The sequence below is a fragment of the Podospora pseudoanserina genome, chromosome 2, assembly GCF_035222485.1.
Source record: "Podospora pseudoanserina strain CBS 124.78 chromosome 2, whole genome shotgun sequence".
NCBI lineage: Eukaryota > Fungi > Ascomycota > Sordariomycetes > Sordariales > Podosporaceae > Podospora > Podospora pseudoanserina.
Genome location: NC_085921.1, coordinates 1,586,728 through 1,603,383, shown reverse-complemented (window position 1 = coordinate 1,603,383; position 16,656 = coordinate 1,586,728). Strand labels below are relative to the sequence as shown.

The following is a 16,656-nucleotide window of genomic DNA, read 5'->3' as shown; positions in this document are numbered from 1 at the left end:
AAAAAGTAAACAGTCCAACCAACAGGTCCAACCCACTCAACTTGCAGGGCCCTGGCATCTGGCAAGCGGATCCCCGTCACGTTTAACTGATGGAATCGACCCAATCTCTAAATGTACAACAGCCTAGACCGCCGTTCCCGCGACGCCATCGCTGACATCAAAGACACCCTAATCGGCATCGCAATCCACCCCGAACTGATGCCCGACTCTGCCGGTTATTACTGTCCGTCGTCGTCATCGTCGTCGTCGTCATTGTCGCCCAGGATGAACCAACATCAACAGGGTGGTGGTGGCTCCCGCTCCTTCGCGAGCACACCTTCACTTCGGAGTAGAGACCCAAACGTGCTGCCTCTGCTCGCAAAGAAGAACGCCGGGGCCAATGTCAAGGTCGTCGTGAGAGTTCGGGCGTTTCTGCCTCGAGGTTCGTTTTTTTACTCTCTCCATCTTGAATTCGATCAAAAACTGACAGATGAGACACAGAAATCAAACGCAACGCCGAATGCCTCATCGAAATGGACCCCGAATCCCAAACCACCACCCTCCACCCCCCTTCTTCCTCCTCCTCCTCCTCCTCCTCCTCCTCCGAGCGCAAATCCCGCAAGATCCTCGAATCCAAATCTTTTACTTTTGACCACAGCTACTACTCCCACAACCCCTCCTCCCCCCACTACGCGACCCAAGCCCACATCTACGACACCCTCGGCGAAGAATTCCTCGACCACAACTTTGAAGGCTACCACACCTGCATCTTTGCCTACGGCCAGACCGGCTCGGGAAAATCCTACACCATGATGGGCACCCCCTCCCAGCCGGGCCTGATCCCACGGACGTGCGAGGATTTGTTTGAGCGCATCCACGAGGCGCAACGGGAGATGCCCAACATTTCCTACAAGGTCAAGGTTTCGTACTTTGAGGTGTACAACGAGCACGTCCGGGACTTGCTCGTGGCTCCCAAAGTCGACGCGGCGGCGACGGGGCCGTATTATCTGAAGATCAGGGAGTCCCCGACCGAGGGGCCGTACGTGAAAGATTTGACAGAGGTCGGGGTGGGCAGTCTGGACGAGATACTCAGGTTGATGAGAGCAGGGGATGGGAACAGGACGGTGGCGTCGACAAGGATGAATGATACTTCCTCCAGAAGCCACGCCGTTTTCACGATCATGCTCAAGCAGGTGTATCACGACTTTGAGACGGACCAGACGACGGAGAGGTCTTCCCGGATCAGATTGGTGGATTTGGCTGGGTCGGAGAGGGCAAAGAGCACAGAGGCTACGGGGGTGAGGTTGAGGGAGGGGAGCAATATCAACAAGTCGTTGACCACGTTGGGGAGGGTTATCGCTGCGTTGGCGGATCCGAAGAAGAACAACCGGGGGGGGACGAGCGTGGTGCCGTACCGGGACTCGATCCTGACGTGGTTGCTCAAGGATAGTCTGGGGGGGAACAGCAAGACGGCCATGATTGCGTGTGTGAGTCCTGGTGATTACGAGGAGACGCTCTCGACGCTGCGGTATGCGGACCAGGCGAAGAGGATCAGGACGAGGGCGGTGGTGAATCAGGACATGATGAGCATGAAGGAGAGGGACGAGAGGATTGCGGGGTTGGAGGAGGAGGTGAGGTTGTTGCAGATGAGGTTGGATGAGAAGAAGAGTGTGACGGTGGCGGAGAGGAGCGGTGGGGAGGCGGAATACAAAAAGAGGATGGTGGAGCAGGAGAGGAGGTTGGAGGAGTATCAGGCTCAGGTGAGGAGGTTGAATCAGATGATGGAGGAGAAGCAGATGGTTGCTGAGGTGAGGGTTAGGGCTGTGGAGGTGGAGAATGAGGCGCTGAAGAGGCACTTGGAGCTGTTGAAGGGGGAGGTGAGGGGGTATAAGGAGAGGGAGGGGAAGGGTGTTGGTGGTGGGCCGGAGGTTACGGTCATTGGGCAGCCTGCTGCTAGGGAGGAGGATGAGGATGAGGGGGTGTGCGTTGATGAGGAGGAGCAGGAAAGGGAGAGGAGGGGGATTGAGGAGCTGGAGGGGTTGTTGGATATGGGGTATGGGGTGTTGGAGGGGGTGAGGGGGTTGAGGAGAAAGTTGGAGGATGATCGGGAGAGGTTTGGGGTGGGGAGGGGGGAGGTTTGGCCTGAGGGGAGGGCGAGTCGGGAGGTGAAGGAGCGGGTGGAGGGGGTGTTGAGGGAGGCGGGGTTGGGGTATTTGGTTAAGGCTTGATTGTCGTTGTTGTTACTCGATCTGCTGGATGACCGGGTGGACTGTGGTGACAAAACGGCCATGACTTTTCAGTTGTTTACTGTTGTTGTTTGGCTTTTTTTTTTTTTTTCAGGGCTTTATCGTTTGGCTTTTTTTTGTTTTGTTTTTTTTTTTCAGTACACGCACAGAACAAGCAAGGAGTTTATGGGAAGTTGGGCAAAGCGTGAAAATGGATGGTAAAGCAAGGAGGGGAGGGAGGTGTGAGGGGAAAGGGGGGCACGAGTATATACCCCCAATGTCTTATGACTGTTTATTTTCAGTTTTTTTTTTTTTTTGTACAAGTAGATGGAAACTGCTGTTGATTTGTTTATCGCTAGTACAGCTGGCGGTGGAAGTGTGTGTGTGAGAGAGAGAGAGAGATAAATACACATGAGTTGTGTATATTCTTGGGCCGCTTGTGTGGATGTGTTATGCTAGATGTGTCATGCCAGATGTGACGGGAGTGGGGAATGAAGTGCGGAGATGACTTTTCCTAGGTAAGGCGATAGTCCTTCCTTGGTTCGGAGGCATTGTCTTCTTGAGTAGCTGTAGGAAGAAAACCTGATGAGTGTTGTTGGCACAGTGTAAACACCATTTATTCCATCGGATCAATTAACTGGAGCAAAATCTAGTAATGACCAAGTACCTGATGACCTCATTGGACTACTTCAACAACAGCAACTAATCCTACTCCGAAAAACAAAATACTATTCATAATGCTTTCAAAATGCTACCTTACCTAAACTACCTAAACAACAGCCGCCCAACTAAACTCCATAGGGCGTGCCGGAGTCGGGGGGGGAGGTATTGTGTTGTGCTGTCCTATGATGAAATGAATGCAGTGCTGTGCTATGCCGTTTTTTTTTTTACAAAGACCCAAAACAATCTCTTCTCTTTTCCCCCGAGGGTATTTCCTCCTCTGTGACAAGAAAAACATGTCAGTGTTGATTGAAAACAAAACGCTCTACCCCATGCCGATGACTCCTCTTTGTTTACCTCGCTCCCCCTTTGGTATTCCCCCCATCCTTTTGTTTACCTCCTCCGTTATTTTGTCATGTCGCCCTTCTCGATTTCCTCCAAATTAATTTTCACCCTCCCCTTCCCCCCCTCTTTTTGAAACCCTCGAAAAAAAATCACCAATCCTCCTCCTCGCCCCCATCCCCTTCCCACCCATCCCCCAAATCCCCCCACCCACACCCCCATCTCCTCCCCTCCCCCTCACCCCCCCTCCTCAAATCCTTCGCCACCTCGTCGCCATCCCTCCAGCACCTCACAAGGTAATCATCCCCCACCGTCACCAGCTTCCTCCCATCAGCCGTCCAAGTCAGCGCCCCAACCTCCTTATCATGACCCCTCACCAGCGGAGTTCCCCTCTTGGTGACAGCAACACCCATGTCGTGCTGCTGACGACCAAACAAAGAGCTGCTGTTCGTTCTCACCAAGCCAGGCGGACCGCCCGACCTCAACCCCGGCCTAGAAGGCGTCGCAGTCGGTAAAAGAGCGGTGCTTTCCCCGACAAAGTAAGATTCCTCCTCGCTGCCCGGGGTGGAAAAGGAGAGGTACCTCTCATCAGTAGGAAACAAAACCGCGCAACCATCACTACTGCCCACAGCAAGCATCTCACTGTTTCCGTTCGCGGCAGGTCGGAGAGCAGCCTTGACATAAAACGACGTGGCGTGGAACAAGGGATGGCGGAAACCATACAGCGGACCCAGGCCCTCGTGTGCTACATGGGGGTAGTGTCTCCGTCTTTCGGGTTCCTGCCCGGGGAGGGTGGCCTTGAGTTCGTTTGCGATGCCGAGGATGAGGTGGGACGTGGCGTAGGTGTAAACAGTGTTGTCTTTGCAGAGGGCATAGATTCTCGAGCCGGACGTGTTCATCGTCATGCTGGCGATGCCGAATGGTCTCCAGGCTGCGTGGCTTGGTGGAGGGGGGAAACGAGATCGGGGTGGAAGTCTTGTGGTGGCGATGGGTGTGGACGGCGCGGATATCCCACAGCTTGACCGAGGCATCGGCCTCGCAGGCAGAGAGCAGCAGGTGCTCGCGGCCAGGGGGGAGGAATTGTAACGAGGTTACCGAGACTTCGCCCATACGGCCGGGCACCTCACCCGTGCGGGCTACGTCGGTGGTGGAGGAGTTCTTGGCCGACTTGGTTTGCCGCTGGGTGCGGGCGTGGGCGTAATAGATGCTGTTTACCACGCAGCCAGGGTTGACGGGCTTGGGGGCACCATGACGCAGGCGGTCTTCGTTAATGATCGATATGTCCTGAACCGGTCCACCTTTGCACCGCAGGTCCCAGATTTGGATACTTCCATCACGGCCAGAGGTGGCAAGGACACAGTCCTGTCCCCGGCCTGGTTGAAAGCGGACCTGCTTCAACGAGGCAGTGTGATGGCCTAAAACGTTGAGAGGAGTCTGTGTTTCCACGTCAATGACTCTTCCAGTCTGGTCACCCGAGGCAGTAGCAAGCAGTTTGTCGTCCCCGGAGAAAGCCAAATCGATCACAGCATTTCCGTGAGCTTGGAAAGACAGGTGAATCTTGGAGAACTCCTTGCTTGCATCAAGGAGGCGTATATAGCCTTCTTCATCACCGACTGCTACAAGATCACTTTCTGCGAGGCGTTAGCTATTGGACTGATGTGTTGTGCCAGGATATCAACATACTGTGAGAGCTAGTGGTACAAAAAGGAATGGCACGAGGCGCCCCTTCGTGACTTGACGAAAGGTGAACGTCCTCTGGTTTGCTATAAAATTTGGCAGTATCAGTCCTCCAGTCTAGGATACATGTTAGCAGGAATATACCAGGCGGTATCATGAGTTTATGCCTACCAGGAACCGGACGACCCAAACAGGCATCGCCTGACATTCTTTGGACCAATTGACCACCCAACCCCCGGGTATGTAATGGTACAATCCTCTTCAACTTTGGCGATGGCAATGGGGGCTCATCGTCCTCATCCTCTGATACTCCATCATGTTGATCAACATCCATCCGTCGATTCGGTCGGAACTTGACATGGCGAATCGGGCTGCTCAGACCTGGCCTGATATCAGGAGTTCCAAGAAGACCTGGAGATGTTGGCAGGGGTGAGGGAAGATGCGACCTGCTCGGTGTGTGTTGAGTTTTTCTTCGCTTGGCGGTCCTATAGTCAGGCAATTCATCCTCAATGGGGGCCCCGAGTTGTTCCTCCGAGATGGGTTTGAGCGGGCTTGAAGCAGGGGCCTGGTCGCGGTTAAGGGCGGGAGCAGTGAGATCATGGAGCGCCTTTCGAACGGCACTGGGTTTCGAAGAGACCCGTGATCGGGGGGTGAAGAATCTTTGAAACTTTCTCGGGGTAATTGATGGCACTCTTCGCTCCTTGCCAATGGTGGATCTCGGTGGTGAAGACAACAAGGGGTCATTGTTCTCTGTGGACTCCGAAGCCTTTGCTGCTCGAGCAGAAGGGGTTGAGTCCGTCATTGTGGGCTGGTCGATGGCCTGTCGTCGACAAAATGGCGGTAATAGGTGGAGGCAGCTGAACTGAACTGATATACAGAGAGATATGTCTGGGAACGTGGCTCGAAGGGAGGACCGGGACGGTAATGGCACAGTCTCAAGAGACAAGAGACAAGAGACAAGAGACAAGAGACAAGAGACAAGAGACAAGAGACAAGAGACAGGAGACAGTCTTTCACAAAGCAGAAAATGGAACCATTGTGTCGAAGAGAGTTCATCCGAGGTTTGCTGATGTCAGAAGAGTAGCCGAGCGGGGACTGCCAACATTTTGCGTCTTCTTTCTGGCGGGCACTTGCCTGCAAGACGCGGTACACGCTTCCATATACTCTGAGGCTGGACGCGCCGGTCGTGCGTATAAAAGAGTCCTATCAGACGTCAGTGCTGAGCTCCAGCGACCTCCAGCCATCGCGACAGGCCAATCACGCGTGCCAATTGCGCGTAAAGAGGGCCCCACCCAGCCACTGAAGTGCCTGCAGCTGTGCAGCAGAGCGGGGTCCCAACGTCAAGGAAACAAGTGGCTTTCGCTTATCGCTTATCGGACCGCAGTCTCCTCCAAAAAATTTCCCAAGCCTTGCAGCGACACAACCACGACTCCAAATCCCCGTGGGTCCCCTCGTCGTCGCTGTCGCCAACCCGGGAATCATCACGAAGTCATGGCGATCCAGAAGAAGCACGGCAAAGGCCGCTTGGACAAGTGGTACAAGCTCGCCAAGGAGAAGGGCTACAGAGCTCGTGCTGCTTTCAAGCTCATCCAGCTCAACAAGAAATATGGCTTCCTCGAGAAGAGCAAGGTCGTGCTCGATCTTTGCGCCGCGCCCGGTGTATGTTTTTTTTTTTTGACGTCAGGCCCTCTTTGGTATGCGCTGACGATGAGATAGTCGTGGTGTCAAGTAGCTGCAGAGACTATGCCCAAAGACAGCATCATCATCGGTGTCGATCTTTCTCCCATCAAGCCCATCCCCAAGGTCATCACCTTCCAGAGCGACATCACCACCGAAAAGTGCCGCGCCACGATCCGAACCCACTTGAAGACCTGGAAAGCCGACTGTGTCCTCCACGACGGTGCGCCCAACGTCGGTACCGCCTGGGTGCAGGATTCGTTCAACCAAGCCGAGCTTGCGCTTCACTCTCTGAAGCTCGCCACCGAATTCTTGATCGAGGGCGGCGCCTTTGTCACCAAAGTTTTCCGATCGAAAGATTACAACTCTCTCCTCTGGGTTCTCAAGCAGCTGTTCACCAAGGTCGAAGCCACCAAGCCCCCTTCCTCGCGTAACGTCTCGGCCGAAATTTTCGTTGTTTGCTTGGGTTACAAGGCGCCCAAGAAGCTCGATCCCCGCTTGCTCGACCCCCGCACCGTCTTCGAAGATGTCGCCGATGCGGCTCCCAACAACGAGGCCAAGGTCTACAACCCCGAAATCAAAAAGAGGAAGAGAGATGGTTACGAGGAGGGTGATTACACTCAGTACAAGGAGATTGCCGCGAGCGAGTTCATCCAGACTACCGATCCGATCGCCATTCTTGGTCAATACAACGCCTTGACCTTCAAGCAAGCGACAAACGGCGATGTGGCCCTGGCGGCTTTGGACAAACTCCCCGAGACCACCGAAGAAATCCGCACATGCTGCGCCGATTTGAAAGTTCTCGGGAGAAAAGAATTCAAGCTCCTCTTGAAATGGCGTTTGAAGGTCCGGGAGATCTTTGGTTTCCCCACCAAGAAATCAGCAAAGGCCAGCTTGGCCGACGAAGTGGCCGAGGTGGAACCGATGGACGAGGAGATGAGAATCCAGGAGGAGCTCCAGAGAATCGCCGACAAGGAGAAGGGCAAGAAGAAGAGGGAAAGGAGAAACGCCAATGAGGCCAAGACCAAGGAGATTATGCGCATGCAAATGCACATGACGGCGCCTATGGATATCGGCATGGAGCAGGAGGGTCCAAGAGGTGAGGGCGAAATCTTTAAGCTCAAGGCCGTTGACGAAAACGGTGCGCTGCGCAAGATTGCCAAGGGCAAGATGGTGGTTATCAAGGAGGCCGAGCAGAAGAGGAGCGGATTCGACTCTGGAATCGGCTCCTCGGGGGATACGGACGATGAGAGCGACGAGGATGGTGATAGGTTGGAGAGGGAACTGGACGGTCTTTATGATCAGTATCAAGAGCGCAAGTCGGCGGCTGATGCGAAATACCGGGCCAAGAAGGCGAGGAAAGAGCACGACGATGAGGAGTGGGAGGGTGTCTCAGCTGACGAGAAGGGGAACAGTGATGATGAGAGCGATTTGGAGATGGAGAGCGGGTCAGATTCGGAGAATGAGGATGAGATGGATGTTGATGAGAAGCCGCTGATAAGCGATCTTGATGGGAAGGGCAAGGGGAAGGAAGGGCTTTCGAAACGTGCGAACCGGTTCTTCGAAAATGAGGTTTTTGCGGACATTTTGGGTGAGATAGAGGAGGAAGAGGAGGGAGAAGAGGAGGAGGTGCAAGTGCTGCAAGATGAGGAGGCCGCTGAGTCATCGGATGACGATATTCCAAGCATCGAGCAGCAAAAGAAGATGCGCAAGGAGGCGGCTGCTGCTGCGAAGAAGGAGAAGGATAATACGTTTGAGATTGTCAAGCGGCCAAAGGCGGAGGAGCAGGATTCGGATTCTGACTGGGAGGCGGTGGAGAAGAAGAAGAAGAAGGATGCCAAGCCTGGTATGTTTTCTTTTCGCTCCCGTCATGACAATATACTGATGAGAATTACAGACATCGACATCGTCACAGCAGAAGCCATGACGCTCGCCCACCAGCTCGCCCGCGGCGAAAAGACGGTCCACGACGTCATCGACGACGGCTACAACAAATACGCCCTTAAAGACCGCGACGGCCTCCCAGACTGGTTCCTCGACGACGAGAAGAAGCATGACAAGCCGCACAAGCCCATCACCAAGGAAGCCGCGCAGGCGATCAAGGAGAAGCTGAGGGCGTACAATGCCAGACCGATCAAGAAGGTGGCTGAGGCTAGGGCGAGGAAGAAGTTTAAGCAGGCGCAGAAGCTGGAGAAGCTGAAGAAGAAGGCGGATATGCTGATGGGCGATGAGGGGTTGAATGAGAAGGAGAAGGCGAGCAGCATCTCGAAGCTGATTGCGCAGGCGAACAAGAAGAAGAGGAAGGCGCCGGTTAAGGTGGTGAAGGCTGCGGGGGCAAACAGAGGGTTGCAGGGGAGGCCGAAGGGGGTGAAGGGGAGGTATAAGATGGTTGATCCTAGGATGAAGAAGGAGATGAGGGCGCTGAAGAGGGTGGCGAAGAAGAAGAAATAGGGGGTTTAATGGTTGGGAAAATGTGTATACCTGGGATATATCAGGCATATGTTGAAGTCATTTGCATGTGATTTTTTACAATTTTTTTGGTGATTTATGTCAAGCGTAGGTGCTGCTCAGCATTATCAACTAGGTCTTGCTCATTCACTGCCTTTTCCTCCTCCTTTTCCTCCTCCTTTTCCTCCTCTTCTCCCCTCAACTCTTTTTTGTAGACTGAACGAACAAATGTGCTTAGGGGGTAGAGGGGCCCGGTAAAGTCCATGTCGTACCAGTAGTTGACTGCTACACAAACCCCTTCGTTGTCGACGCTCTGGGCCACCTTGTGGTACCATAACGCGGGAAGATATAACATGTCCCCTGGATTTAAACTGGCTCGCACAGGGCAGGCGAGGCAGGAGTATTCTGTTTCGTTTTTAAAAGGGCGGTCGGGATCCCAGGTTGGGAAGGGGACTTTTTGCTCCGAGACTTTGAGCTCTAGGTATGAGGGTGAAGATGCAGACCCATCTGCTTCTGGTGATGATGCCGGCTCCTCCTTATTGGCTGCTTCGGTTGGGGAAGTGGTCTTGCGTGAGTAGACTGCCGAGGGAAGCAACCGCTCATTCACGCAGGGGTGGCAGATGGGCGGGAGGAGGACGAAATGTTTCCGGCCGCGGATCTGGACGTAGATGTTTTCGTAGTTGTCTTTGTGGAGGGCGGTGGTGGAGTGCTGGTTTCCTATCCAGAGGTTGATCGCGTCGGCGTCCCGGTCGAGGGCTATCCGGGCGAAGGGGATGGAGGGGAGGCAATGGGAGAATAGGCGGAGGTATTCATGCCGGAGGTTGTCGTTTTGGGTCTGGGCGTATCTCACTTCGCCGATGGGCTCACCGCCGGCTGGGAGGGAGGACTGGGTGGTGAGGTAGTCAAGGAAGACGGGGAAGGGCTGGTCTTCTTCGTGGGGTTGGGCGAAAACGAGGGGGGAGGATGGGGTGGGGTGTGGTGTTGGGGCGTCTGCGTTGCTTGAGGGAGGTTAGTATGAGATTTATGCGAAGTAGCAAGGAGAGCATACCCGTGAGGCGTCACGGCTACATTCACCGTCTCGTGTTTGAGAAAGTCTTTCAAAAAGTTGACATTCCACTCTTTGGTGGCTTTCCAGTCCCTGGCGGCGCCTCGTACGACGAAAGGGGTGTTTTTGGCGACATATCTCATAAACTCGAGGGGACTTGGCTCCTCGGCTAGCTCTTCGATGACGGAGCTGTTGAGCTCATTGTAGTTTTCGATGAGTTCTGCTATGGGGTCTGGGTTGTGAGATTCATCCTCGATAAGGCCACCATCCATCTTGTAAGTGGCAGTTAGGGATGTTTAAGCTAACGAGGGTAATTATGAGTGGTGAGTGAATATGTGACATGACGCCCGTGAGGCCTAATTGGATCTCACATGCATAAAGTTACCTTGAAAAATGGTTGGTTTGCGGGCAGCACAGTGTGGCGGTGGGATTGCAAGCACGGAGGGGAGGGGACACAAAGTTACAGACACAGACAGACACACGAGCACCTTGATGTCTTCTTATTTTTTAATGATTTTTTTAATGTTTTTTTTTAATGTTTTTTTTTAATGTTTTTTTTTAATGTTTTTTTTAGTGTTTTTTTTAATGTTTTTTTTTTTTTTTTTTTTTTTTTTTGGAATTATTTTACTTGATACAATTGCCCTTGCATCAATAATTAACTGTCACGCCTCTCCAACGAAAAACGGCTTCAAAAACCTGCCGGCGGCGGCGAGGGGGACACAAAAGAGGTAAAACCCACAGGCCAATCGTTAGCGGGATAATGGTCAACTCCAACCTCCCAAAAGCGTCTTCAGCTTTCGCTTTTTTGGGACCGAATCGACGATTTCGACCCACAGAAGCTGTCGGTCGACGGTGAAAATCAAGGACGGGTATCGGGCGCTGTGGGGACCCTTCGGCCCTTTCCCGATGTGGCATCGGCATTACGTCTTCCAAGCCTTTTTTCTCAGAAGAGAGACACATCTCACCCCCTCCCTCTATTGAAAGCTTGGTGTCTTTTTGAGGGCGATAATTATTAGGGGTCCTATCTAAGGGCTATCTAAGGATAGGGTATCACGTTCCCTGAAAGGTACTTAGTGTAGCTTCCCGTCCAGTGCCGAACACAGTGTGTACTTGATGGGGATATCTTTATTAATTGGAGCCAGGGAGGACGCCAAGCAGCTGAGAGACCGGTGTGCCTCAAAATCGAATTCTTGGAATTCCCCATCGCACGGGGTCGGGAGCCCATCACCGCAGAACAGAACATCCACTCACTCATCCCAGCAACGAGCCGCCCCCACACCTCAGCAGAAGCAACACGCACAGCAGAGCACAGCAGACACCTCATTCCATCCCGAGTCCATTCATTTCATTCAACAACTGCCCTCAAGTGCCCCGATCTCAACAACTCGCCGCGCTCGAGGCAAAGATTGCCTGCCGGAGCTGCATCCGCTGAGGAGCACGGATCACCTACTTGAAGAAACACCACGACACCACCAGCTCCAGCTCCAGTTCGTCACAGGAAGCTTGCAGAGCTTGCAGATCTACGGCTCCCCCTCTCACTAGCAAACTCTCATCACTAACCTCGCGGCCCGGTCAGAAAGCTACCTGTCCGTTGTCCCGCAGCGTTCAATCCACCGTTGTGCATTGCTATTGCGTACTGTAACCGATCAAGAGCCCTCGGCCCGCTCATTCGTGCCTGGTAGTGAGTGGAAGAGGACGGGGCCAACAACTCAATACAGCTCACCTCATCCTCGACACGTCACTTCCTGTTCCCAGAGTCTCAATCAATAATGACCGGTCGCCCATAGCCTTCAACTCCCCTACTCTCACGGGCCGGCTCACTTCAACTCCCCGCACTCCCAAGGATCCAGGGTCTCCTGCTGGCAGGGACTGGGAGGACCGCAGACGGGTTCCATCTTCATCACTGGCCGCCACCCCCCACCCCCTAACGATCTGCGACTATGCTGTGGTATTTTCTCTACCCCTTCCGAGGGTATGTGCTGGTTTCTTTACATGTTATTGCTGAGACGTTCGGGCATGATGTTGACAAGCCGTAGGACGACGGATGCCCCTAAGCTCGCACCAGAACATCCACTGCGGGTCGCCTTCCAACTTTATGCAAAATGGGCTGCAAGCCATGTCAAAATTGTCCTGCCGTCTTCGACGGCCTTGATTTTCATGTTTTTGTATATTTTCCCCTTCCTCTACACCACCGATGTCACCAACATCACCAGCGGCGTGTCCAACCTCCCACACCATGTGTGGACTGACGCTCAGCCTCTTGAGTTGGACGTTGAGCCTGATGTGATAATGCGCTCAATTTGGGTCCACGGGAGCTATATGAAGGCTCTCGAGAAAAATGTCTTACTGGGCGCACTCGAACTTCAGGATGAGCTTTTGGGACCGACCACCAACTTCAACCCCCGCCAACCAGCAAACAGGCCCGAGACATCCGAGCCCGAAGTCGTCGATGGTGACCTGACTCCCCGCCAGCGAGATGCCTATCATATCATCAACGGCCTCACCAACCAGTCGTGGTTCTTTCACTCGCCACTCCAGTATTGGGCCGGCTCAGCAGGTAATATCCAAAACGACCAGGACATTCTCGAGACGGTCAATGCCAGGAAAACTCAGTCGACGTCTGTCAATGTCACCCTGCGACACTCGATTGTGTTCAGCGGCAAGCGGTTCGAAGAGCGCCGTCTCGTCGCTGCCGACGCCCTGGTCATCACTCTGATTCACCTCCGAGACTCGCCGGTTGGCCGACGATGGGTGAGAAGAGCTGAGGAGCTGGCAAATGAGCGCAGCGATACGTGGAAAATCATCCCTTCGGACGGCAGGAGCCTTTCAGATCAGCTGTACGAGTTTCAGTTTCGACCCTTGTCGTGGCCTGATGTGGGACTTTTGACGGTGGCCTATTCCATCTCGCTGTTCTACCTGTTGCTTCATCTCAGGAAGCTTCGCGCCCTCAAATCCAAGCTAGGGCTCATGGTCTCGATACTCGTTCAGATCACCGCGTCCATCGTGTCGAGCTTCACGGTTTGCGCCATATTCAAGATTGATCTTTCTCGAGTGCCTTCGTACGCCTACCCGCTGGTGGTTCTTGCCATCAGTCTGGAGAACTCGTTGCGGCTGATCAACGCCGTCATTATGACGTCCTCCACCATCAGCAACAGTGACAGGATAGGGGAGGCCTTCGGAGAGACAGCACACATCGCCATCGCCAACCGAGTGCAAAACCTGCTGATATTGTTGGGTTTATCACGGTATTCGAACCCGGGTGTCGCCGCCTTTTGCACCTTTGTTGCGATTGCGACCGTGTTTGACTTCATCTACCTGTCAACATTTTTGCTGTCTGTCCTCAGCGTCGATGTCAGGCAAAGGGAACTGCTCGAGTTGGAGAAGGCCTTCTTGTCGCGCACCAAGTCTTCCGAAAAAGACAAAAACAAGTCAGCCTGGACGGAACTGGTCAACCAACTCCGTGTTGGCGAAACCGCAGTGTCGACCAGGATTGCCGGAACCATTGTCGTCATCTGCTTTGTGCTCACGGCACAGTCTCACTATGCGACAGAAGGCAACCGGCAGTGGCTGAGCCAACTCTTCAGCTTGCCATGGAACAGGACCGTTAGAAGCGCTCCGAAGCCGTCGTTGCTGATTGATATTCACCAGGCCAGAAGCCCGACCTCATGGCTCCGCCTTCAAGACCACGAGACGGCTCGGGAAGTCATCAACGTCGTCAAGCCATGGGCTCACAGCTACGTGGCTCGTGTGTACGATCCCATCATTTTCGTCTTGAAGGGCTCCGACCGCGTCCCTCGCACCCGAGAGCCCATGTTTCTACCTGCCGTGTATGACTTTTTGCATCACGAAGTGCCCAATTTCGTCGTGTTATTAATGCTAGTGTTTGCGGCTATACTGTTGGGTACAAAGTATCTTCTCCGGGACGAGTATGAAGATTTGGGGTCGGAGCATCCGGACGATGAGCCGTTGATTTCTGTCAAGTCTTTGACCAAGGGCCACAAGCTGGATGTTGTCATGATGGCTGCGTCACCGGGTGGTTCGCTGGTGTCGGTTGGTCTTGATCGTGCTATTCAGGTTTGGGACGTGCCAATAGGATCCGGGCACAGGGTCGCCTCGGATCACGAATGCCCTTTGGAGAATCCTTTCCCGGTGCTGAGCATGGCCATCGACTATGGGTCCAAATGGTTGGCTTTGGTGTCGTGGCAAAGGGTGTTTTTGTGGAATCTGGAGGAACAGCAGTGGGCCGGGACGAGAGACATTGACTTGGGCGGACATAAGCCAGAAGCATTGTTTTTCTGCCACAAAGGGGCGGGTACAACGCCGACCTTGGTGCTGGTGAGGAGGAACGGAATGGGACTGGAGATGGAACTGGAAGTCGACGAGTCGAGAGATTTCACCATCTGCAAAACACCACTCGTCTGGGCGGTACAGTTTCCAGATAAATGTGAGTTTTACCAACACCTCTCTCGTGACCCTTCTTTTTTTTGTTTTTTTTTCTTTTTTTTTTGCTGACCAACACAGCTCACTCATTCAACAATAACCACCACCCACCAATAGCCATCCTCACAGCCTCTCGCAAGAGCTGCGTTCACCTGGTTAGGCAGCAGGGGAACGAATGGGTCTCGACCGAAGTCAACTTTGGCGAGCGAGAAGCCAGGGACGTCCACTGCGTCCTTCCCATCCCGGCCTTGTCTGCGTATTTGATCGGGCGGTCTCGATCAGTCGACCTCGTGGATCTCGAGTCGTCCACCATCCTTCGCACCTTTTCGACCGAGGTCATGCAACCGCGCACGTTGAAGCACATACCGCAGATGAGGGCTCATCAGCCAAATCTCACGTCACTTACTTTATCATACGTCAGCACAAAAACGGGGGATCTAGTCATCCAAACTTATCTGCCGGAAAAGGAAGACGATAATCTTGTATCGTACTGCCCTTCAGATCCGAGAAGCAGCGGCCACAGACGGCTTGGGGAGCTCACGGAGAGGAAGAGAAGGATTCCCAACCCGGGCGTGTGGGAGGCTCTTCCGGGTGGGAATATTCTTGGGGTTAGAAGGAAGCAAAGCCCGCCGACGACAAACCGACCACGGTCGCTCTCCAACAATAACACGGGTGGGATGATGATGCGGAAGAGACGAGGGGTGGTGGGAAGTCAGCAGCAGAAGCAGCAGCAGCAGCAAGCTGCCAATGGCGGCCACCATCATAATCCGCCAGAAACGACGAGGTGGGAGGCGTGGGTGATGAATCATCCGGAAAGTACATGCGGATTTGAGACGAGGCTGTTGGATGAGGAAGACGGGCTGCTGAATGATCAGCAGCAGCTCATGATTTCGGAGGTTGGGCCGATGGTCAAGTTTGGCAACATGAGCGTTGCTGTTGCGCTGGGGAATGTGGTCAAGGTTGTCAGCGTGGGGCATGAGCATTTTGATGTGGGGTTGGGGGATGGGTTTGGGGGGGGGTTGGGGGGTGGGATGATGATGATGATGGAGTCGAAGATGGGTTTGGCGAGTAGGAGGAGGAAGGTGGGGGGTGGGAGGGGGGTTGGGTCGATGGGGAATGGGGGGGTGAGGGTGGTAGGGTAGGGTAGGGTTTATTTTTTATTTTATTTTTTTTGGGTTTTTTGGTTTTTTGGGGGGGAGGGGTTTTGGTTTGGGTGGTTACCTCTGTATAGGCGTTAGTTTTTTTTTTTTATGTGTTGTTTTTTGGGTGTATTTTGGGGGAGGAAAGAAGGAGATGTAATTTTATTTTTTATATATACCCCCTTGGATTCGTGAGAAGATGGATGTATATGTGTATGTGTATGTGTGTGTGTGTGTGCCATAAGGACTGATCTGGGGTGGGATGAGGGGATGAGAAGAGGAGGGGAGGGAGAGAGGGGTAGAGATGGGAGGGCAAAGAAGGTTTGTCGTTTGGTAGAGAGACTAAGCGATGTTTTTTCTTTTTCTTTGTGATGTGGTCGGTTATGTCGTGCAGAAGAACATCGGGGACATCACACCACACTGCGATGTCTAAGTTCTGACGTGATATTTTGTGGGTTGGGGTTTGAGCTGCTGGGAATGGTGATTACTGTAGCACCTGCTCGTGTTGGAGAAGAAATGCGAGGTCAGTACAACCTGTGTAGTAAGCACGACGTGTTATGGCCGAGTTTCGGGAAGGGGTGATATCCGGGCTGTCGGGTAAGGTGAGTGGTGTGTGGGATTAGTGATTGTGGAGCGAGGGATGAGTCGTCAATTGTTTTTGTTGATGCTGAGTGTGTGAGGTTTCTGCGGGAGGTATACTCGTGTTGGGTCTCCACGGGAATCAGACGGGATGACAAAGGGATATGATGTCAATGAAGAAGAAGAGAAAAACACAGGAAAACCCCGGGCACGCAAGATACGCTCAACAGTGGCCCTGCCCACTGTAAACATACCAACCAAAACAAAAAAAAAAAGAAAAAAGCTTAGGCAAAGGGATATATGAAAAAATATTTGTTGTGTAAACTTTATAATAATGGTGATCATCATACTCCCCCCCTTCAACCACCAGGGTTGGAGAGGAGTCCCAAGTGTCTTATCATACAGCAAATTTCCCGTTCTGTCATAACCCATCTCATGAAGAAAC

At 53.2% G+C, this 16,656-nt stretch overlaps 5 protein-coding genes across 5 annotated transcripts; 3 read left to right on the top strand and 2 right to left on the bottom strand.

Moving 5' to 3' along the window:
* Positions 1–111: 111 nt before the first annotated feature.
* QC764_203445 (uncharacterized protein) lies at positions 112–2,207 on the top strand (the record flags this gene model as incomplete). Its single annotated transcript, XM_062944047.1, has 2 exons — positions 112–421; positions 481–2,207. 2 exons carry the CDS (start codon positions 112–114, stop codon positions 2,205–2,207), a joined length of 2,037 nt encoding a protein of 678 aa, XP_062802830.1.
* A 1,151-nt stretch (positions 2,208–3,358) lies between these two features.
* QC764_203440 (uncharacterized protein) lies at positions 3,359–5,685 on the bottom strand (the record flags this gene model as incomplete). The annotated part of the gene is made up of 4 exons (XM_062944046.1): positions 3,359–4,112; positions 4,165–4,837; positions 4,890–5,000; positions 5,055–5,685. 4 exons carry the CDS (start codon positions 5,683–5,685, stop codon positions 3,359–3,361), a joined length of 2,169 nt encoding a protein of 722 aa, XP_062802829.1.
* Positions 5,686–6,276: 591 nt separating this feature from the next.
* Positions 6,277–9,068, top strand: SPB1 (AdoMet-dependent rRNA methyltransferase spb1). The gene is made up of 3 exons (XM_062944045.1): positions 6,277–6,542; positions 6,600–8,406; positions 8,458–9,068. The coding sequence occupies exons 1-3, from the start codon at positions 6,375–6,377 to the stop codon at positions 9,009–9,011; spliced, it is 2,529 nt and encodes an 842-aa protein (XP_062802828.1). The 5' UTR covers positions 6,277–6,374; the 3' UTR covers positions 9,012–9,068.
* An 11-nt stretch (positions 9,069–9,079) lies between these two features.
* QC764_203420 (uncharacterized protein) lies at positions 9,080–10,503 on the bottom strand. The gene is made up of 2 exons (XM_062944044.1): positions 10,057–10,503; positions 9,080–10,006 (listed from the first exon to the last, which is right to left on the bottom strand). Exons 1-2 carry the CDS (start codon positions 10,323–10,325, stop codon positions 9,106–9,108), a joined length of 1,170 nt encoding a protein of 389 aa, XP_062802827.1. The 5' UTR covers positions 10,326–10,503; the 3' UTR covers positions 9,080–9,105.
* A 692-nt stretch (positions 10,504–11,195) lies between these two features.
* Positions 11,196–15,635, top strand: QC764_203410 (uncharacterized protein; the record flags this gene model as incomplete). Its single annotated transcript, XM_062944043.1, has 3 exons — positions 11,196–12,025; positions 12,090–14,497; positions 14,575–15,635. Exons 1-3 carry the CDS (start codon positions 11,994–11,996, stop codon positions 15,633–15,635), a joined length of 3,501 nt encoding a protein of 1,166 aa, XP_062802826.1. The 5' UTR covers positions 11,196–11,993.
* Between the last annotated feature and the right edge of the window lie 1,021 nt (positions 15,636–16,656).